General features: G+C 41.2%; 3 protein-coding genes and 2 long non-coding RNA genes across 5 annotated transcripts; 3 read left to right on the top strand and 2 right to left on the bottom strand.

Moving 5' to 3' along the window:
* The first annotated feature begins 515 nt into the window (after window positions 1-515).
* On the top strand, window positions 516-2,119 carry LOC135605943 (uncharacterized). Its single transcript, XM_065096578.1, has 2 exons — window positions 516-599; window positions 1,313-2,119. The coding sequence occupies exon 2, from the start codon at window positions 1,317-1,319 to the stop codon at window positions 1,848-1,850; it is 534 nt and encodes a 177-aa protein (XP_064952650.1). The 5' UTR covers window positions 516-599; window positions 1,313-1,316; the 3' UTR covers window positions 1,851-2,119.
* Window positions 2,120-3,626: 1,507 nt separating this feature from the next.
* LOC103975437 (U-box domain-containing protein 52) lies at window positions 3,627-9,074 on the bottom strand. The gene is made up of 9 exons (XM_018822397.2): window positions 8,873-9,074; window positions 8,585-8,691; window positions 7,739-7,857; window positions 7,417-7,653; window positions 6,490-6,736; window positions 6,269-6,376; window positions 5,547-5,975; window positions 4,048-4,830; window positions 3,627-3,940 (listed from the first exon to the last, which is right to left on the bottom strand). Exons 1-9 carry the CDS (start codon window positions 9,072-9,074, stop codon window positions 3,884-3,886), a joined length of 2,289 nt encoding a protein of 762 aa, XP_018677942.2. The 3' UTR covers window positions 3,627-3,883.
* Window positions 7,606-9,638, top strand: LOC135605945 (uncharacterized). The gene is made up of 2 exons (XR_010484610.1): window positions 7,606-7,903; window positions 8,830-9,638. It is a non-coding gene; the product is annotated as an uncharacterized LOC135605945 (long non-coding RNA).
* A 4,390-nt stretch (window positions 9,639-14,028) lies between these two features.
* Window positions 14,029-15,859, top strand: LOC135605942 (uncharacterized). The gene is made up of 3 exons (XR_010484609.1): window positions 14,029-14,944; window positions 15,035-15,247; window positions 15,335-15,859. It is a non-coding gene; the product is annotated as an uncharacterized LOC135605942 (long non-coding RNA).
* Window positions 15,860-18,633: 2,774 nt separating this feature from the next.
* LOC103975439 (putative GATA transcription factor 22) lies at window positions 18,634-20,170 on the bottom strand. The gene is made up of 3 exons (XM_009390402.3): window positions 19,752-20,170; window positions 19,250-19,645; window positions 18,634-19,143 (listed from the first exon to the last, which is right to left on the bottom strand). Exons 1-3 carry the CDS (start codon window positions 19,941-19,943, stop codon window positions 18,823-18,825), a joined length of 909 nt encoding a protein of 302 aa, XP_009388677.2. The 5' UTR covers window positions 19,944-20,170; the 3' UTR covers window positions 18,634-18,822.
* Window positions 20,171-21,464: the final 1,294 nt, after the last annotated feature.

The raw sequence follows: 21,464 nt of genomic DNA, 5'->3' as shown, positions 1-21,464 counted from the left end.
ATCATGCATGTATTCCCATCAAACGTCACTAGCTTCTAGTTATCAAGCTTATGCACTCACCTGCCAACTCCTTCGGTAATCAGGCTCCTTTGTGATCCTGACGTACATGCCGACCACCTGCTCGACAAAACGTCGCTCTCGGAGGCCCTGCAGCGGGAAGACGAAAACAGTGAATAGAACATCCAAGAGAGAACTGCTTGTAGTGAACGATTGGCATTAACAGAATAAAGAGCACTCGCCTTTGCCCCCGTTTATATGTATATATAAATATATATACATATATGTATACATATATATACATATATGTATACATATATATATATACATATATGTATATATATATATATACATATATGTATACGTATATGTATATATATGTATACATATATGTATATATATGTATACATATATGTATATATATATACATATATGTATATATATATATATATACATATATGTATACATATATGTATATATATATATACACACATATATACATATATATATATATATATATATATCTATATATACGTCGACCACGACAGTCTAGTTCTGATAACCGCCATCGCTACCCAGCGGCGACGAACTGCGTGCGAATGGTAGTACCTTCTTCCAGCGTTCAGGTTCTTCCTCCTGTGTCTCCTTATCTCGTTCCTAAAGATGCTCTACGAAATGAAATCTGGTTGGCTTGTAATCTCCCTTCGCCTCCTCCTTGGAAGCCTACATGATTTGATTTTGTGAAGCCTTTGTATGAATTGGTTCCCCCCTTTCGTCCCATCGGATATGGTAACTTCTTTCTTTTCACCTCGTGCTGTAGAAATCTCTCTTCTGGGGCTCCTTTTCGAGGTTTTCTTCATAAGACAGCCCAAAGAGAATTCGATTTTTGGGTTTTCATGATCGATTGGGGTTTTCGTGATCTCATCCATTGCACAAGAAACCTCGTTCCTTAGGGTTTTCTTGCTCATCAGCACAAAAGACTGAATCGAACCATCATTTTATCCGAACCTGCTCTGGTTTCTGAATGGCTTTGATCAAGATCGGGTGAAACATGGTTTATCGAGGCCGATTCATCTTAGGATTTCATTCTCACACGTTGTCAATTCGTTTCTCTGGAAATTGAACGGATGTGTGCCGGCCATGGGCTTTGAGATGATGGAATTTTCCGGGGGGTTGCAAACCGCTTTCTACGAAATTTCGTGAAAGTCTTTGCGTTGACTTTATCAGAGGGCGCAACTTCGGCGAACTTGCGGGTTGATTGCCTTAATATATGTCCTCTCATTCATCCTGCTCCATCTACTCTCCTGTGTTTCAGGACGATGGATATGCCTGTATCGGCAAAGACGTCTGGATGCAAGCCCGGAATTCAACCAGCGTCACCCCCGCAACAAGCTGAGAGCAGCAGCCCCAGCAGCCAAACCAGGGTCTTCAATTGGCTTCCCACCATTGCTTTCCTCTTCCTCACCTATAACTCCACAGAGTCAGCCTACCGATCTCGCCATGACCTCCCGACGCTGGCCTTCATAGCATTCGCCTATGTCGACTTGGTGATGCTTCTCTTTTGCCTCAAGCAGTTCGAGAAACTGAGCCCCGAGAGCGCGCCGGCGAAGAGGGAGCAGCTCAAGGCCGCGGTTTGGGTCCTCACGACGGCTCTCAACCTCGCATTTGCCTGGCGTGTGGCAGAGATAATGCCGTGGCTACTAAGTGTCTTGGTCTGGCTGATGTCAGTGTCGGTAGCTATTGGGGGGTTTTATGGGCTCTTCATCCACCAGGGTGCGAAAGATAGTGTTGCTGATGGTCACGGCTATTCGCTTGTCAAAAATGCGGAACTTGCTCCTGGAGAAAAGGTCTAAGTCTGCATGCTCTTGCACTGTATTTGTGTAGTGCAGTGTGAGGTGTGTTGTGCTCAGTCATCTATGTGTGTGTCATGCGGTATGGATTGCAGTTGATGTCTGGTTATAGCGTGGACTATGTAATAAACAGGTATTTGACATGAAATAAGTCCAGTGGCATTCTGTGGCCATCATCTAATAACTATGATCGAATTTGTAATAATGTGGGTTGCACCCCAAAATATGAGGTGGATTATAACTCACTGCATGAAATTTGATTGCTGGTTCAACTGTTTTCTCCTGCCTGCAATTATTATGTGAACCACATTCCATGAGGAAGTACTCGAGAGTTTACTGGGGAAGAGTTCAAAGAAGGAACTCAGCTTCGGCATCTTTAGCAGCTTCATGGGTGACAAGATCCTTCTCTACCGGCAGCATGATTCTTTCATCTTGCAGTAATCGAGTGGTGGGCTCTGGAAATGATTGTGGAAAGAAGATGAGAAAGATTTCATCTTTGCTTGTTTAAATCATTCAAGAAGCCGAAGGTATCATTGAATCGACATAGCTGCGCTTGCAATTGACATAGCTGCGCTTGCGATCACACCGTTTCCCACCAAGATATATTATACAGATGTGGGCCTCGATATGCAGTACAAGAGTGTTTCCATAGATCAATGGATAAGCATATCATCTTTTAAGGTTTCCCTTCCATTGTGGGTGGATCAGGAAGTGCAGTCTCCCTTTGTGTGATGGTGCGGAAGGGAGCAATCAAAGGTGGGTTTGTCTTCTTTTTTTTTTATGTAAAAACTGCACCTTTTTACTGCTTTATCTTGTTCTTGTTTTGTGAATTTTATCTTTATACAATGTCTTGAGATTATATTCATAAAAAAGTTCAGATATATGTAGGGAACTGCATGGTGACTAATGTTGTTTTGACCCATGGGATGTAGGCCAGTATCACAGTTACAGTGGTGAAATCTGGAGAAAGAAGCTTGCTAAATCAGCCAGGGGACTAATAGGTATGCAATTTTTAGGTTTGCAAGTTTTAGACTCAATCAAAGAAAATAGTTCTTTTAAAAGTCCTGAATTGTTTCCACTGCAAGTTTTAATTTTTAATTAGGGTCCGTGCCTTACATATATATTAGTCTTGTGGTTATTTGATAATTATGATTCTTTAGCCATCTAGGCTGCTATCGTGCATCACTGTTGTGGAGTGGGATGGTGCTAATTTTTCTCAGTGATGTGTCTAGAATCTTGCTTCTATGTATACATACATATATGTATAAACCAAGAGGTGACTTCTATCTGGTTGCATAAGGAACACAAGGGAAGAGAAAGGTTTCATACAATGTCATGATCCTTGTGTTTGGGGAAAATAGAAGTTTCATGCAAATTATTGATGCACCTTTGATATCACTCAATTTGATGTCTGTCGCTGCCTTATTAGCAATCTTATTGCCTTGCATACACTCTTCATTTTGAAAACAACCACATGTATGCTTTCTTTCAAGTGAGACTTTGTCACTGTTTCTATCGAGAAGCAGCCGTTTTATCCAATAAGACAGCATGGTTCTTCTCATTGTTGAACATGTAAACAGCGGTTTGTTTTGGTGAAAGTCAGAATTTATTATCTAGTTCAACGACATGTATCTTTTGAGTAGGATGTTGGAATCCCTATGTCATTGATTTAACTTAAGAGTGGGAAAAGGTGACTGTATTGGATTTCCATCTTTCATATGGTTAATGGCTGTTACCGGTACGTATCTGTAAGCAGTTTGATAACTTGCTATTCTTGCATGTGCGACCTTTAGAATCAAATTATAGAAAGGAAGGTACATCCATATCAATGATAAATTTGATTATTCTAAATGACATTTGAGCAGTAAGAGGTTCCAATGTTCACCAGATAAGGAGTCAAATTTATGTCCACATGGAGCATAAATGATCATCATTTCCTTTTTTTTCATGTACGACAGGCCATATCTATTTGCATATTTGTCTACTAATTCAGCTCCCTCCTTATCTGGACACTAAAGAATCACTAAGCTTTCTCCTTAGCCATCAGTAGAATAGGTCCATGACTCACTGACATTTGAATCACTTATCTGTTCCTGTTATGGAAAACAGAAACAAACCAAAATTACTAGCATTCTAGATGAAACAATGTAACTGCAACTCCCTAAAACCTTCTGTCCATGTCAAAACTCACATCACTAACCTGATGGATGAGCGACATTGCTCCCTTAGATATACTGTCAAATGTTTTGGGTGCAGCACCAAGATGTCTGCTGTTGTTGCTGCGAGATGCTTTGTAATCTTGACCGATGCTTCTCAGTCGGCTGAGCTCTGGTAACACAACCTTCCCTAAATCAGGTCGGTCCTTTCTCCTCAGCTCAGCACACTTCAAAGCGAGCTTAGCAAATGCAAGAGTCTCTTCCACTGGCCAGTCCTCAATAGCTGGGTCCAGCATGTCTGCAAAATTTCCTTTTTCGATGGACCTCTCTACATGATGCGTGAGGCTCATTGGAGGTTTTGCTGTAATAATTTGGAGCAGCATTATTCCTAGGGAGTATATATCAGATTTTACACCAAGCATACCCGTCTGTTGGTATTCAGGGTCAATATAACATAGTGTTCCAGCAGTTGATGTTATCCTGTACTGTGTGACACTGTCGGCTACTGATGCTGGCACCAGTCTTGCTAGGCCAACATCGCTGATCTTGCTTACATAATTGTGGTCCAGGAGGATGTTGGCTGGCTTAAGATCTCGGTGAACCAATGGTTCTGGCTTAGTCTGATGAAGGAAGAGTAATGCTGTAGCTATCTCGGCAGCAATTTTGAATCGTGTAGCCCATGGTATTGGGGGAGTATTTCCTCGTCTGAGGAGCCTGTCCTCCAAGCTTCCGTAGTCCATGTACTCATATACCAAGCAGCCATACTCTGGGCAGGCACCAAGAAGCAATACCATGTTGGGATGCCTGATGCAGCTCAGAATCTCGACCTAAACAAATTCCAGTAGACCAAATGGTTCAAAGGTTAGAATAAGCAGCTTGATAGAAATTTTCAACTTAGATTTAGCAATGGCTGAAGCTTAACGAAGTTCATAACATTATAATAAATTTTAATTGGTTGGCATAGTGTCATGTCGTTGAACATCTAGGATTAAGGTAATTTAACTAGAAATTAAGGCACAATGGATAGAATTCGGTGTGTTAGAAGCTTCAAGAGAGAATAACAGAGAGATGTCTACTACAATATGCTTCTTATGCAGATATTTGTTTCTGCAAAAGGTCCAAAATGTCTATCACACTGTAATGGAAAAAAATGTTATCCTTAATCCTGCACAATTTCTCATGATATATGTAGATGAATTCTTGGTCTTATTCTAGTGAGTCAAGATGATCATAGATAGCACTAAATAGCTCAATGCTAAATATTTTTTATATGAATTAGACCAGAAGATCCAGATCTAGAAAAGCATGGAAGAACTTTAAGAAGATTGTAAATACCAGGAAAAAGTTACCGGAGAAAGATGGAGCATGCTGAATCAGTAAGTTGTTTGTTCTTTTATATAAATGCATTAGTTAAATTCTTCTTTTATTCTATAAAATTCTGGTTATTATTATTTCTGAAGAAATGTTCGAACCGGTCAATTTTTTGGTTAATTCATAGTTCTATTTCTATCCTTAACCAGTGTGTTGGACATGATCATTGTACCTCTTGCTGGAATTGCTTTCTCCCTTGTGATGCATCTGGTCGTAAAACTTTAATGGCAACTTGTGTGTGATCCAGTGTAGCTCGAAAGACAGGCCCATATCCACCTTCCCCAACCTTCAGTGCCGATGAGAAGAAGTTTGTAGCGACTTCTATCTCATCAATGCTGTACTTCCTGTAATGAATTTCAGAACGTAACACAGATTCCGTTGCTTTCTTCCTCTCCTTTGCCTCTCGTCTGGCTTTCAACTCTGCATTGTATCTTCTCCTGGCCTCAAGTTCTGCAATTTTTTGTGCTGCTTCAGCAGCTTCCATTGCAGCCTTGCACTTTGCCTTTTCTAATTCGACGAGCACAAGGGCTGCCTCTTCAGATTGTCTTAATTCCTCAATTCTCCGGGCTTCTTCGATCTTCAACTTTTGCAACTCTCTAGCCTGATCAGTTCCAACCAATCAACACCTGATCAACTTCTAGTGCTCCAAAAAAAAATTTATTAATGTTTGAAACTTCAAAGTAAGCAAGCACAAATACAACAATTAAATAAACTTGCGTGTGTGTGGGACGGGGAATAATAAATCAGATATAAAAAATACCAAGAAAATGTCCACAAACATCCTCCATAAGTTTTCTTGTGAGCATGGCACTAAAAATTAAGCACGGATCTACCATAGGACTATTAATGGAAGGGATGATGATAAGCAAGAATAAAAGCAGCATTCCAGCTCACCTTCTCTTTGGCCATAATTGCTTCCTTGCAAGCTGCATTGTACATTTCTGCTGTCTGCTTTAGCTCGAGTCTTAGCCTTCTCATTTCAGCCTCAGCCTCTCTCATCGACTAATTGGGAAAAGTGAAGTACCATTAACAGCAAATGAAAACAGGCTGCCCATTTGAGAGGGTAGCTTGTAGTCTATTTTTTCCTGAATTGTATTAGAAACTAATTTACGTACGCTAATTGCTGGAGGCAGGAAACCTCGAGGGCTTTCTGTATATCCCAACTCAAATGCATCACTGAGGTCAGATCGGAAGCTCGTGCTTGCTGGGAAATCAATATTACCCGTGTATGAGTCATGATAGTTGGTCCTTGATGATCTGACAGAGGAGTCAAGGATGTCAATATATGCATCATTTGATGTCATCCTAGGTGTGGGGAGGGGCTTATTACCCCGCATGTAATCAGGAGGCCTTTCAGAGTTCCTGTCATATAAAAAGACTGGATTTAGATCTTTTTAAGTAACTCCTAGCTACTTGGTTACTGTTTGATCAACCAAGACAGCAAACATATATCGAGCCATAACATGGTTCCTGAACAAAACATGCATGTAGTAGATATAATTATTTAAGATGTAGCTTCAGAAAAATTCTTTTCTAATTAAGTTTCGTAGTTCTGTCAACCAGATTGTGGAAATAAGGGATACTGATATCCTTATTACCATCATCATGGTGAGTGTTTAGGTGAAGACTTTCAGCCAATTGCCACTAGCTCTTGTGATGAGCCATAAAGAGCTACAACAGCTCTAGTTAAACCTAATTCCTTGTCCTTGATGTTAGGTCCTTTGCATAGAAAGTATTAACTTCTAGTCCCTAGATTGTTTACAACTGCATGCATGAACAAAATTATATCAGGGACTAAAAATCTTTAGTCAAGCTGTCATCTTAAATTTAGAACTGTTTGTTTTCTTGTTATATAGACAATATTTGTCTGATCCATAGCAACTGCTGTTGTTAATGCAAGTTCCTTTTTGAGTCGACCTCCTCTTTTTTTTTTTTCTAATTATACACATTATATTTTTATTTATTATAACAAAACACCTTTTGACTTTCTTTCTTCTAGTATTTCATCAATGCAGTAGTCATAATACTGAGGTAAGTAATACCTGTATTTAGTGATTACTGCATTTTCTGTGGCTGACCTAATGGAATGATCAAAGTGTTCAGCTTGTCGATATGGACTATCCAGAGCCATTTGTTGCTTTGGGGGAAAAATGTTAACAGGAGCAGGTACTTTTGCTGTCCGGATCGTCAATGGCTTCCCCTTGTATATGACATACACTCCACAAAACTCTGGCGCACCTTTTGTCAAGCATGTTGGGACATCAGGATTCATGAATTTCCTGCAAGGAGGTATGGGCAACTGCTGTTCTTAAGGATTTCAGAACCAAAAAGGGAATACTGCAGTTTGTGGATAGACGGGGAGACCTGAGTGCATTCCTGCTTGAAGCACCAACTACGACATTCTGGATGTTGTTTGAGGTGATGTAGTCGATGATGGCTTTCGAGACATCAAAATCTTCCAAAATCACCTCCGTCAGCTGCAACTGTTTGTTTCCGGAAGAAGTTCAACAAAAAGTTCCGTTATTAATGGTGAGTAATTCAATCATCTTGGACTATCAACCTGATCAGTACTCTGGTATGTATGAACATCTTCATTTTCCAAATTCATTGTTCCACACATCTTTCAGTCATCATCATGCAACTACAATCCTGTCATTACACTCGTGTAGAACTAGATCCTAACTCACATCAAAATAAAAAGGCCATAGATGAATAATGCTTCCTTTCAATGTTATAGAGACACTCTACAATGTCAATGTAGCATTAGCTCTGTTTTCTGCAACAACTACTTGTTCCTTGTGATCAAAATACAGATCTTTAAAATGAAATTGTCAAACTCTTTTGAACTTGAGATGAGCAAGTAAAATTTTACATGAACAGTTGACAAGGACACCACATGAGGAAGTCATCTGTGCCTGCCGTGAAATTTTACTTGCTCTAGGCTCATCATACCGCTGAAGACTACAGAGCGAGTAAAGGAAGCAGCAGCTGACCTTGTTTCATATAAAATTTAATATTCCTGATGTTATCAGATTCTAATTTGCTTTACTCTGCCTCAGACATTTATGCTTTTTGAACTTTGTATATGAAAGTTAGTATCATAGCATCATGAGATTCTAACATGCTTTATTCTGCCTCAGCCAATTTTTATCTGTTTGATGTTTAAGTGATATCATTATATTCTAATTCACATAAGGAGCAAGAGCATACCCCTTTACGAGCACAGAATCCACGATATGGAACAAAGAGTTGTGTAAGCTCAGCTTCCACTTGCTCTTTGCTCATTTCTTGATTGGCTTCGGTCACAGATAAACCACCTGCAGAAATATTACTCAGCTATTAGTAATGAAAGAAAACCTTGTCAAATTAGATATGAAACTCAGAAGGATAACATGAACTTGATATGCTCATTCTGATACTAGATAGAACATGATGTCTGTTTTTGTTGTTGCAAGGTAGCAATCGAGAATGACGATGCTGAACATGAAGGATGCCTACTATTAAGGAGATCTGGCTGGGTCCTGACATGGACGAGGATTATGGAGTTGGTGTTGATGAGGAGGTGGTCGACTGCCCATTTCATCGCCTGCTGGCTGTTCTTATCCTTGTCGACCGCCACCACCGGCGGCACCTGCCCGGGCTTACGGCTGATGTCATCTGACTGTGACAGTGACAGAGATCGCGGCGGCATGCGATTCATTCTTGCAAGCACCAGTTTCAGCAAATGGAGAGAGAGTGAAGAAGGAGAGGAGAGCAGTTGAGAGGGAGAGGGAGGGAGGAGGGAGGAGTTGCTCTCTCTTACTCCTCCTCCACTCTTCTCTTCCCTGCGTCCTTCTCTGTCTGCTTCTTCCCTTTCCCGTTGAGTTATTCCTCCTTTGTTACAGCTTGGCAGTCCTTTTTTTGTTGTTCCCGGGAATAGAGGGTGGCAGTTGAGAATAACCACCTTGATCTCTTGAGAACAGTTGACCAGGGATGTTTCCCAGACTTCTGGTCCTTCTCCTCCTCCTTTTCTGTCTCAGTTCTTGCCCTTTTGCCGATGATGCCAATTCTTCTCATGGTTCTTGTTGAGCCACTTGTGATGATAAGCTGAGGTCCAGGAATTCGATGGCATCTTACAATTCTTCAGCCATGTTCTGGATCTCTCAATTCATGGTCTGGCATTGCCTTTTGCTCCAAGACAAATATGGAGTTTTGGAGTATATACACCTTATATCATCTCTGTTGATTTGCCAACAATCTATTTTATTTTATTTTATTTTACTCATTACTATAATTTCAACTAAATCTAACATTAAATTTCCTTTAGAACGAATTAAATTATAGACAATGCCATAATTTTGCCACCTTAGTCTAATAAGTTGTTTGCGCGGTATGATGAGTCATGCAAAGACAATAATTTCAATACTTATATAAAATATATATAATGTCTAATAATTTAGATTTAGCAATGATACTGAGATAATTATCTTCTAGAGTTGATTGTGATATATGATATCGAAGATAGATGTTTGACACGAGGATATTAGGTCCTTATAATACTTTTATTAAGTTTAACATAAAAAATGATCGATATGCTAAGATTTGGTTATGAGGTATGTTGGGTGCAATGTCAAGTCCTTAAATAAGAGAGATTATAGTACATCTACTTAGTTTGACATAAAAAAAAAAAAGAAGATATATTGGATGCCAAGAGAGATTATAAAAATGATGGATATGGCTAAGATTTGATTATAAGATATGTGCTTGACGTTAAGTCCTTAAAGAATAAGAAATATTTAGTAGTATAACATAAAAAAAAAATGATGGATATTCTAACATCAAGAACTTGAATTGACTTCTAAGGAAAATTGCAGTGAAGAATCAAACACAAGGCACTTCCACCACCGGTGAAGAATCAAACATATCCCTCAGCTTTTCCCATAAAATTCCCACCAAGTTAAAAGCGATCCGCTTTTCACCTATGAAATCTCAAGTCATGAGGCAAACAAAATGGCAGCGTCCAAAAGCAGCAAGGCGACAGATGTAGCAGCCTCGAATCCGCTTTGTCTTCCCACTTTACCATGCTCCGACGCTGCTCATCCACCTAAAATAATGCGAGAGTTGAGGGAAGCAAGACGAACACGTAAGAGGTGATGTAGTAGCTGCACTCTCGGTATCTCCATTTGTTTGCATTCTCCTTTTGTTAATTCGAAGATTTAGGTCGCCATGCTCGGCATATATCTGCTGATATGACTTCAACTACGAGATTCTACTTCCCACTCCGGCTTTGTGGTCACTTTAGTTCCTCGCACTCTCCTGTGGCTATGTACTATAGAGAGAGGTCAGAAGTGGGGGAGGCAATGGGAGTAAGGAGTCTATCGATTCCATGTGTTCTACCCCTTCTCCTTTGGTGTATATAAACCCTGCAAACACTTCCAGTCTTCACCACACAAGCAACCTCGAGTTGGTTCGATGCGATCTCTCCGCGAAGTCGTGGTTCATAATTCCAGAGGCGCAGCGGCATTCTGGTGAGTCGGCATGATGGAGGTTGACAGAAGAGAGTGAGCACTCATGGTCTTTTCCCGCATTCATCAAGGGTTTAATGCTCGAAGCTATGGGTGCTCACTTCTCTCTCTGTCAACTCCCACCAACCCCACGTCAACATGTGGTGGGTTTTTGGTGTCTATCTGCTCTCCTTCTTCTTCTTCTTCTTCTTCTTCTAGATTTTGTTGCAGCAGTCCGGTGAGTGGGCATGATGGAGGTTGACAGAAGAGAGTGAGCACTCATGGTCTTTTCATGCATTCACCAACCCCACGTCAATATATGGAGGGTTTTTGGTGTCTATCTGTCCTTCTTCTTCTTCTAGATTTTGTTGCGGATACTGTGCACCATTGTTTGGGTTATCCTATGTAGATGCTATACATATCTAACTCTTTTAACATCTGTGGATCCATCGCTGATGTTTTTGGTTTTCTACATTTGCTGATGCTCACAAATTCATGTTCTGTTATCTGCATTTGGAGTACATTCTATAGTGATGCAGACAAAAATCTAACTTTTATTGTTTGCTATAGTATATAGGTTGTGCAGATGCAAGCAAATGGTGTCTTTTTGCATCTGCAAATGCAACATCAAATTAACTACGCTGGATGGATGATTGGCTGCTTCCCAAAATTCAAGAAAATGATGCATTTTTGCATAGTGTAATTTTCATTTTACTTTTTTACATTTTGTAAGAATTTAATAAAATTTTGGGATATGAGAATATTGTTGGTTTAATTGATGCATTGGCAACTTGTCACAACCCTCTTTATACTTGGATTCCCTCATCACATAATAGATGCCACCTATCATATCATGTCCTGCTCCAATGGATCTTTTGACTCAATAGAAGGACATAGTAACACTGTCATCTACTAAGAAACACTATCAAAATGATATTCTTGCAAGTGCCAAACCCACAAACAAAAAAGGAATAATTAATAACACTGCTATAGTTATGATTAGCATTATAATTTAGCAAAATAAAAACGTTTGTTACCATGATTAAATTTTTATTGGTCAAGTTATTGATTTATCGTTGGTAGTCAGGTCTTAAAGTTGTCTTCAGAAATTCATATTTATATATATATACATATTTATACACATATATACATATACACACACACTATAGAGAGAGAGAGAGAGAGAGAGAGAGAGAGAGAGAGAGATTATCTTAATCTAGATGGATCAAATCCCATTTTGCTTTCACCAATCTTTAATTATTTCTTGAGAAATGTTGTGCTGAAGATATGCAGGAGGAGGAAAGCAAGTTGACTTTATACTTGTATACATCTGGAGAGATGCCAGATTAAATGGACATGAATGTGTAAGATGCATCCACCATACTTAATTTAGGATGCTGATGGGGCAAATCCCTATTAGTTAGTGTATCACTGTCAGTCTACAGTACTGTCCAATTCCTTTTCTTTATGTCCAAATCTTGATTGATGCCATGCATCAACCAAGCAAAGATGAGGTCTTCATCCTTTTTGACTTGTGAAGAACAGTGGAGCTACATGTCAACCTATTGGAGATTAGACCACCTTTGAGAAAACTATCTTAAATGAGCCACCAAGTAAACAGTAGAAGTTCCTGATGACACAGACATCCACTCTATTCCTTAATGTATGTAAGACAGAGAAACCCATATTAATGTTCACTGTTCTTGGTGAAGTATAAGACAGTTTACACAGAAATTGCATCCATGAACTCAGATGACTTAAGAGCCAAGTCATGGAACATGGTTGGTTGTCCATCAATTCAAAGGTTGTAAAAAGTTGTTTCTCATTGAATAATTGGCATAAAAATGATCAAAATTAGTCTTCCCCTTTCAATCTGAAAATTGATAAAAAGTTGCAATTGAAAAAGAACATTGGTCAAAGAGCCTTCTCCATATAATTTTGCAACTTATGGAGTAAGAGACAATAATATCATTAGTGACATATAATGATTCAAATTTTCTTGGTAATCCTTCTAATTGAACAAAAGTAAACCATTAATTGTCATGTCAAAGCCTTAAATATGTGACTTTTAATATGAGTATTACATATGATATCTCAAATTAGTTCTACATCAGGTATGAATTTTTCCTTGAAATAGCTCATAAATCATTATCTATGTTCAAAATGTAGACCACATCCAATTCACATGTTAGATAAATGGGACATTTTACAGTAATAAATTATTTTTTTTATGTTGAATGCTAAAAATGAGATGTCAATTTAAACTTGTCCAAATTCTATACATCATTTTTCCCCAAGAAAAAAATCTGAATTTTCCATCAGTGGTATGTCAACAAGAAAAAGAACAATCAAAAGGTAGGCAATAAATAATATGAGTGCAAAAAATTGTTGGGTTTGGAATCTATACATTGGTTTTAGCACATCACTTGTTTATTATTAGCACACAAAGCTGCCATTGCTCGAGCATCATTCCTCTATAGGAAACTGAGAATGGATTCGAGCTCATTCATGTCCAAAGATGATGAAGATCTTGGAAAATGCCACCTGATGTCTTAGAGATCCATCTTATCAGAGGGCCTTTTGTTTGCAGACTACTCCTCTGCAGCACTCCATCAGGAATAGAATTTGTCCTCCTCCCCCAGCCTGCCTTTTGATCCTTTTCCAGCATATTCCTGCACAGACATGGAGCTTTCTCCCTCCATCAACCAATCAAGTGTTGGCCGGTCATAAAGAAGGAGTATATGGCAGACACCGTAACGTGGCTTCACCCCAAGCGAGTCCTCTCTCTCCCTTTCGCCGCTGCTGACCTCCATGCGTATGCCTGCATCTGTGACAAAGGAAACAGGCAATGCTGGGTTCATCCCCCATGGCGTTTTCCTCAAGGAGAAAGGAGGAAGAATTAGTGCAGCGGTATGAGCATATGATGCAACGAACGTAATGGAGGTTCGTCTTGGAGATAAGATTCCCGAGGCCATGGCGATGTCGGGGGGGTCATTGGATTGTATGTAAAAGGCAGCAAAGGTGGAATAGCATACGCCTGTGTATATTTTAATTGGAAGTGGGCGATGGGTTGAGCGGCTATCCGCTATTCGTTTCAGACGAGGCAAAACCAGAAGCCGTTCCACTTCTCCTGCTATATAAACACTTGCATCTCCACAAAAAGGAAACACGAAGCCGTCCACTGGACAGCGAGATGAATGCATGCATGGCCTGAAGGGTCGCAGAGGTGAGTGAGCTCATCGGAGGTTGACAGAAGAGAGTGAGCACCCATGGTGTTTTCTTGCATGGAAAGGGAGAGACAGAGTCCATGCTCCAAAGCTATGCGTGCTCGCTCCTCTATCTGTCAGCCACCACCGGTCGATGCCGTCTTCCGGTTGTACTTTCCTTGCTACTAACCCTACACCTTGATTCATTATTTGACTTGCAATGAAGAACAGATGGCCGAAGATCACTGGAACTGTTCTTTTCTTACTGCAACATTTTGAGCAGTACTACGGGCTTTATGATTCTTAGAAGTTGATCGGTTCTGTCTCAAATCAAGCTTGGTTGGGATCAGGATTTTTATGATCAACCCACTCAGATTCTATGTGATCTATTGTCTCGAACTTATCTTTGACATCAAAGACCGCTGTTTTCATCTTCAAGCCTAACTAAGCCCTGTTGAGTTGTGTATGTCTAAGAAAACTAGCAATAGAAGAAACCATCTGGCGACCTTTTGATGACAAAATAGTTGTCTTGGTGGCTAAATCTTTCCATCTTTTTTTTTTCCCTCATATTTGTTGGGGTTGAAAATTTGAAGCCTATTTCTTGGACAAACTGGACAGTCTCCGTAGCGGTTGACTTTTGAGATTCCAAGTCAAATCCTGTTGACAATAACTAAAACCACAAGGACAACACACAAAACCTGTGTGCTACGGGACAGGACACAGATTTTTGGATTAGGTCTGGCCTTGAGAGAAGAAAAGGAAGAAGAAGAAGAAGAAAAAGTGGTATATCCATCCAATTCCCCCATTTCCTCTATCGTTTTCATCCTGTTGGAGGCCAAGGATCTAAAAACGGGCAGCAGATGGTGGAACGCGATTCAAAGGTGACGCCTTTCTTCTCTCTCCATTTATAGAAGTGAAAATTCCGACGAGTTCTTATCAAGCTTGTCTGTTCGTGGTCGGGTGCTTGCCAGTGGATGCAACAGCGCAGGCGGCGGGTTCTTCTTCTTCTTCTTCTTCTTCTTCTTCTTCTTCTTCTTCTTCTTCTTTGCGTGAGGAGTCGGCTGATGGCGTTGGTCGATAGGGCGGCGGGAGACAGACGGAGTTGCTCGTAAGGAGGAGAACTCTTGCTCTCACGCCCGCCCTCTCTCTCTCTCTCTCTGCTTCTCGTCCTCGTTCTTCTGCAGGTTCATCATCTACCGATTCCCCACCTCATCAAAACCTGATCTTTCTTGCGTCGAATGTAAAATATGCGACAACTCTTTGTGATCAAGATTTTGTAGAAGAAGTTGATATCGGAAGGAACGCAGGCGAATGAGACAATGGTTTCCCCTTATCAAAGAACAAGAATGAGGCCGTCCCTGTCCGCGGCGCCCAATGCTACAGAACAACGAGCACTCGGACGCGTAAGAACGGAGATGAAGAAGAGGAAAACAGAGGAATCGAAGATTGAAGGCCGGAAGCGAGATCGCGCAGATTGAGGTTGTCTTGCGGCTTGTTGATGCTCATTCGTCGCTCACCGATGCCGTTCCGCTTCCTCCTCTTCGGGATCGAGATCGACATCGAGATGCACGGAGCAAAGAACCTAAACAGCGTTAACGCTACACCACAAAGGGGACAGCAGAGGGAAAGAAGACTCAGATGGGAGAGATTTATAGCATATAACGTTTGAAATTAACGGTATACGTCTCGACAGTGTATAACGTGCATGCCGAAAGTTTTATTTGCTGTAACATATATCAGTGCGTCACAAGCACGTGCTGTTCACATTAAAATGCACGTACATGGAGTTCATTCAATTCGATGCTCTTTTGATATCATAACAAAATAATATATATTAGTAAAAAAGATGATTTTAAGTTTGATTAGCTTATATGTCTTCTTAAAAAAATCTATTTTTATTTTTTTTAAATAAAATAAAAATATTATTACATCAAATTACGTATATGACGTTCACACTTAGATTTGAACATAAAATCTATCGCACACTATGTAAGATAGTCACTGAATGATCCGTTTGCCGAAGGATGACTTCCTTTACGCATACTACCGTCTCAATCGGGTGTTAAAGTTCAGCAAATTGTACTTGATATCTTCTGCTACCGGTGGATCAACTTGGAGTTGAAACCTACATGGACGGTGGCTGTTCAACTGCAATCAGCAAGGGTCATCCATCGTCTCTTAGCTCATGTCGATCGTGCTTGAGTTCCACGCGACGTGGCAAGTCGCCGCTGTCCGAGCGCAAGCTTAATTTGTCAGTCCTTGCACTTGTTGAGATCTCCAGCAGCTTCTCTTCTGCGACAGTGATGCATGGCGCTGATCCTTTGTGTGGCTTCGACGCCTCCATATTTTCTATGGAACAGTGAGGATGCATCCAACACTGTCATCTTTTCGACGCCGAAATCTGTGTTCTCTTATGATGTCCGAGAACGATGTGGCGAGTCCCTAATGCCGGATGAGACACAATTCTTATCCTCTCTAAACCTTCGTGTTGTTGCTAGTGCCAAGCAATTCAAATCTGCTTGTTGCGGTCGTACTTCAACTCTCTCTCTCTCTCTCTCTCTCTCTCTCTCTCTCTCTCTCTCCACACATAGAATCATCACAAAACTGATGGTTTTCACTTGGAATCTACATAGCCTTGTGATAGCCAAACTATACTTTTTCTCATCAAACCAAACGAAGTCGTGGAATTGATGAGCAAATCATGTTGTCGGATGAATACATACAAAATCTTAGTCCTGTACTTTTACTTTGTTTGATGAGTATATTAAATATCGTAGAACACATTATTTTTCATATTTCTATGACTTTTCAAACATCAGTTGAAACCTTCATGAATAATTTTATGTCCCTCGTCAACCTAGAAAGATTCTAGCCCGATTGAAAGACATGTTGTAGCTAAATATTTATTTTCCGGGACAACCATTATCGTCTTACCGACTAAACCAGTTAACATCTTTTAAATTAATTTGATGAGATTTCGAACTCACGATCTTAATTTATTTAATACTAAAAATATTAAAACAATTAATTAGAAACTCATATGACCTAAACCTTGTTTTCCAAGGATGCACAGAACCAAATAGGAGGAGGCAGGTCAGTGAAAGAACAAACAAGCTTTGTTGGCTTTTGATGCCTGAAGAATCTGCAGATCTCTGGATGTCAGTGAGGCAGCCAGCATAGCATGCATCCCAAAAGCAACTTTTCATAGCGTTTGCATTGTGGAAAGTTTCCATGGGTTGCATTTGAACACATATACATCAAGGACAATCCAATGTTTGGATCACATAAACCATAAAGCATCATACCAGTTTCTCATTGTTGGTCTTTATCTGAAACAATCATATATCTAACAATCAAATATTAAATATAAAAGAGGCTGTAGAAACATGATTTCCACTGAAGGTTCATTTCTTTATTTTTAGTGTCCCAAAGTCTTTCTCCTCCTAGTTGGACACTCAAAAACAGTAAAAGTAGGCTCTTCTATGTCACACATCTTGACAAGGCTCTTTTTATTTGTGTTTCTATCTCGTGGGCATGTCTTGCCTATATCAGGAAATGAACCAGAGCTACACTTGCAGAAGTCCTCGGGGGGGAACTCAGGTTAAAACCAAGCTAAAGGACAAGTGAAACTACTGTCTGCTTATGGGCTGCAACATTTTTGTGAACAAGGGTGGGGATTTCAAAGGCACACACATTTGCATGGACCAAAACATGTATCTTCAAATCCAAACATATGGAACATCAAAGGAAAAGAAGAAGAAGAAGGAGGAGGAGAAAATACTGCTTTTCAGATACCTGAAAGGAAGATAGTTGCCTCAAAAATAAACGAATACAAGAAGATTTAGTTTCCATCTAAAGTTGTTTGCAACCAGAAAAAGTGAATGAATCCTAACATCAAAGAAGAAGAAGAAGAAGGAGAAAATACTCCTTTTAGCTACCTGAAAAACCAAGATTGAATGCAAGAAGATTTAGTTGCCATCTAAAGTTGTTTGCAGCCAGAAAAAAAGTGATTGAATGTTTTTATCTCTGGTAAAACATGCCTTCTATACGACCGCTTCTAAAAAGTTGGACAGCGTTACCTGCAAACTATGGAGTGAGTTGTCTATATCCAGTTGTCCATCCTCCACTTGGTTGAAAAGCATCACACCACAAGTCAGGAAACATGAAGCAGTATACAATCGAAGGGTTTGCAAAAGGTTGTGTTCTAGGATGAGTTGAAGAAATGCGTTAGGAGTTGATGCATCAAAAGGCTCTCCACTCAATGCAGTGTAGTTTATCTCATGACTCTCTCACACAGTATATTGTTATTGGTAAACCTGTTCATGTCAGTTTGGTCTGCTGTTGGTGTAAGCATTAGAGTAAGGGCATTAACATTTGTCTAATGGAGTGCTGCCTTGTTGATCATGTAAAAGAACCTTAGTTTACATCACTCTATGTCTTGTTCCATGATATGGGGGGACTGCTAAGCACCACTTTAGATGTTTTGACTACCCTCGTATGGCATATGCAGATCATTCTAAAACAGATGTTGTAATATCATGTCAAAAACATGCACTTCAATTCAGTAAGCTCCTCAAGAACAACAATAATGTATTGATATTCGCAAGCAAACCCTATTTCTTCCAAAGTTTATTAGCTCACTTACTGCGTTCTCCCTCACTTGGCAAACACACAAGTAATTAGTAGTCACACCAGCACAAATATAGAGTTCACTTATGATAAGAGAAAACAACTCAAGAATAAGGAAGGAAACAAACGCTCAGCTGCGGATAAGGCCACAAGACAAAGCCATCAACAGTATCGCTGCGTCTCTCTCTTCCTGCGGGAACACCTTCTGGATCGCTGTGTTCTTGTTGGAGCTTAATTGAACATCATCGAAGCAAAGCTTCTTGGCGGTCGCACTGGAAGCGTCAACCTTGCACCGTTTCTTGAATGGGAGAGTTCGATCGATATCCAACTTTTTCTCTTTTCTCACTTTGGCCGGAGCAGTGGCGGGGATCAATCCGCCGTTCAGAGCCGCTGCGGCTGCCATGGCACGCCTCGCCTTCCTTTGCCGTATTCCACATGCGTTACAGAGCGACTGCACCATCATATGGTGGATCAGCAGTGTGAAGAACTGAAGAGATGGTCATATACTTCTGTAGATAGAGCTGTAGGCCATTGTTCACGGATTAAGAGGTACTTGCCTTGGGGCCGCGAGGCCCACTCCTCCACAGAGGAGTCTTGGTTGTGTTGCAGTCGCTGCAGATTCTGATGATACCATTTCCGTTGCTTTGATTGCCTGTACCGAACCCTTGGCTTCTTTGGCTTTGGTCTTCAGAGAGTAGCATGCTTCCTCTAGGTTTGCTCACCACGATGTGAGTGGAATTCATCATCTTCCTCATAAACCGCATCTTGGAGGACATCCATTTACCGGGCCTATCCGCTTCTTCTTCTTCTTCTTCTTCTTCGTCTTCTCCTTCTTCTTCCGTGATATTGTCCAGATCGCAAAGAGAGAGTTTGAGAGCATCGTCGTCGTCGGCGTCGGCAGGATGCTGTGTCATGCGATCGCTCGATCCCGCTCTCAGGAACAGCTCCCTGGCCTACAACCAAGAACCGATGCTATATGATCATGGACTACTAAAGATCCGGTTGCAATGCAACTGGTCGCATCGCATAGTCCTTCCTGGTGCAAAACTAGTTCCCTACCTCCTGCAGTGGCTGCTGGACGTGACGGCCCGTGCAATAATCTGCTCCTTGATCATGGCTGCTGCTGAAGAGATCGGAACACGAGAAGGAAGAAGCACGATCTGCTAGGGCGGAGGTAGGGAGGTGACCTAGATCTCTGTCCCCCTCTTCCGAGGGGACAACACACGCCTGGTTCAGATCGAAGGGAGTCATGGAGAGAAAGGAGGGAGGTGTAGTCCTTCCAGGAAGAGAGCGTACTAGGAGGAGTGGGATATTGGAGATGAGAGAAGGCAGTGGGGGAGGGCTAGAGACCAACCATGAGCTATCATAGAGAAACAAGGATCGGAAAAATCAGCGTGGGAAGGGGTAAAACTCCCTTTTATAAGGTAAACAAGAACAATGACTAGGAATCTGATCAAAGGCATTCACGTGACTCCCCCAACTCCTCCATCACCAGAGATGCCAAGAATCAAAGGGGGGAAATGTTACATGGAAAATACAAAAAAATGGGAACCACTGAAGACCACGTCGCAACAGTGTATAACATTCCAAGATGCCGCAAACAGTGCCTGCTAAATCCCATAAAATTGACTTGTCAGCAGCTCATCAGAGGGGTTGTAAGATGTAAAGATAGGTCTGGGCAGGGCTTCCGTCGCTATTGGCCAAAGGGCATTCAATGTGAGAGCAGGCAAAGGGTCAGGAATAGCCCCCTGCTCCCAACCCACCTTGGCTGCTCCTTCCTGGATTTACCCCCCTTCGCTGTGAAAAGTTAACTGCACAGCGGTCAGATCTCTCTCTCTCTCTCTCTCTCTCTCTCTCTCTCTCTCTCGGCCACCGTTCTGTGCAAGGAATTTTACTGCGCTGGTACCAGCTTTGCGCTGCCCGGGGCGCTTCAGGAGTTACTGCGATTTCATCCGAGCAACCGATGGCGAGAGATGAAGACACGAAGTACGCTGCCACCCTTGAAGCATTGATTGCAGTTGAAGTCGACGAATGAAGCTATACCTGCTTCATGTTCACTGGGGCTCGCCACCGGATAACGTTTCTTTGATGTGAGAAGCTGCTGCTGCAATTAATTCGTGTGACGGTGGGGATGGATACGTGGGGGAAGTGCCCTTCACTCTTGATCCCAGAAGACAGAGATGGAGAAAGAATTCACTGTCAACGTATGAGGTATGAGGTATGAGGCTCAATAATTTTCGGAGTACGTCCAAGCAAACGTAGCTCTCACATGGGTGTCCCCAAATGCAAGGGTCATGGCTTGGTGCTACAAGACACTGCATCCCATGCTTCGTTCACCATGGACCCCTCCTCTCTCTCTCTCTCTCTTCTCTCTCTTTCTCGTGATCGTTTGGGAAGCCCTACGATAATTGTACATTACAGGAATTACGTTATCTTAAAGCAGGAAGTAGATTTGAGAGAGGAGAAATGCGTCTCGGGTCACGGCCGAAATAGATACGAACACCACCGTGGACTGGCCACCTTCTTTTTGGTAATCAATCCATTTACTCATGTCGATCCAAGTTTTGGAACTAAGCATGCCTGGAGAGAGAGAAAGCAGAGACGCTTTCGTCAACAACACGTCGTATTCTATTGTCAAGCAAATGAGCTTTAGATTGGCCATATAAGACGGAGCCTTGAATCACATCAATCCCCCTGTCTCTCTCCTCTGACTGGGATCAGGGATCACAGCTCTGCGGTACAACAGAGCTGCACCTGATGGGGATATAAATA

This window comes from Musa acuminata, chromosome BXJ2-2, assembly GCF_036884655.1.
Source record: "Musa acuminata AAA Group cultivar baxijiao chromosome BXJ2-2, Cavendish_Baxijiao_AAA, whole genome shotgun sequence".
In the NCBI taxonomy this organism is placed as follows: domain Eukaryota; kingdom Viridiplantae; phylum Streptophyta; class Magnoliopsida; order Zingiberales; family Musaceae; genus Musa; species Musa acuminata.
This window is presented reverse-complemented; position numbering and strand designations above follow the sequence as displayed.

Excerpts from the sequence above, each read along its gene's own strand:
- LOC135605943 (XM_065096578.1), top strand. The coding sequence starts at position 1,317 with ATGGATATGCCTGTATCGGCAAAGACGTCTGGATGCAAGCCCGGAATT.
- LOC103975437 (XM_018822397.2), bottom strand. The coding sequence starts at position 9,074 with ATGAATCGCATGCCGCCGCGATCTCTGTCACTGTCACAGTCAGATGAC. Across the intron at positions 6,737-7,416 it reads GCAGTAATCACTAAATACAG|GAACTCTGAAAGGCCTCCTG; the intron begins GTATTACTTACC and ends TTTATATGACAG. Across the intron at positions 4,831-5,546 it reads GAAAGCAATTCCAGCAAGAG|GTCGAGATTCTGAGCTGCAT; the intron begins GTACAATGATCA and ends GAATTTGTTTAG.
- LOC103975439 (XM_009390402.3), bottom strand. The coding sequence starts at position 19,943 with ATGACTCCCTTCGATCTGAACCAGGCGTGTGTTGTCCCCTCGGAAGAG. Across the intron at positions 19,646-19,751 it reads TCCAGCAGCCACTGCAGGAG|GCCAGGGAGCTGTTCCTGAG; the intron begins GTAGGGAACTAG and ends TCTTGGTTGTAG. Across the intron at positions 19,144-19,249 it reads GTGGGCCTCGCGGCCCCAAG|TCGCTCTGTAACGCATGTGG; the intron begins GCAAGTACCTCT and ends ATGATGGTGCAG.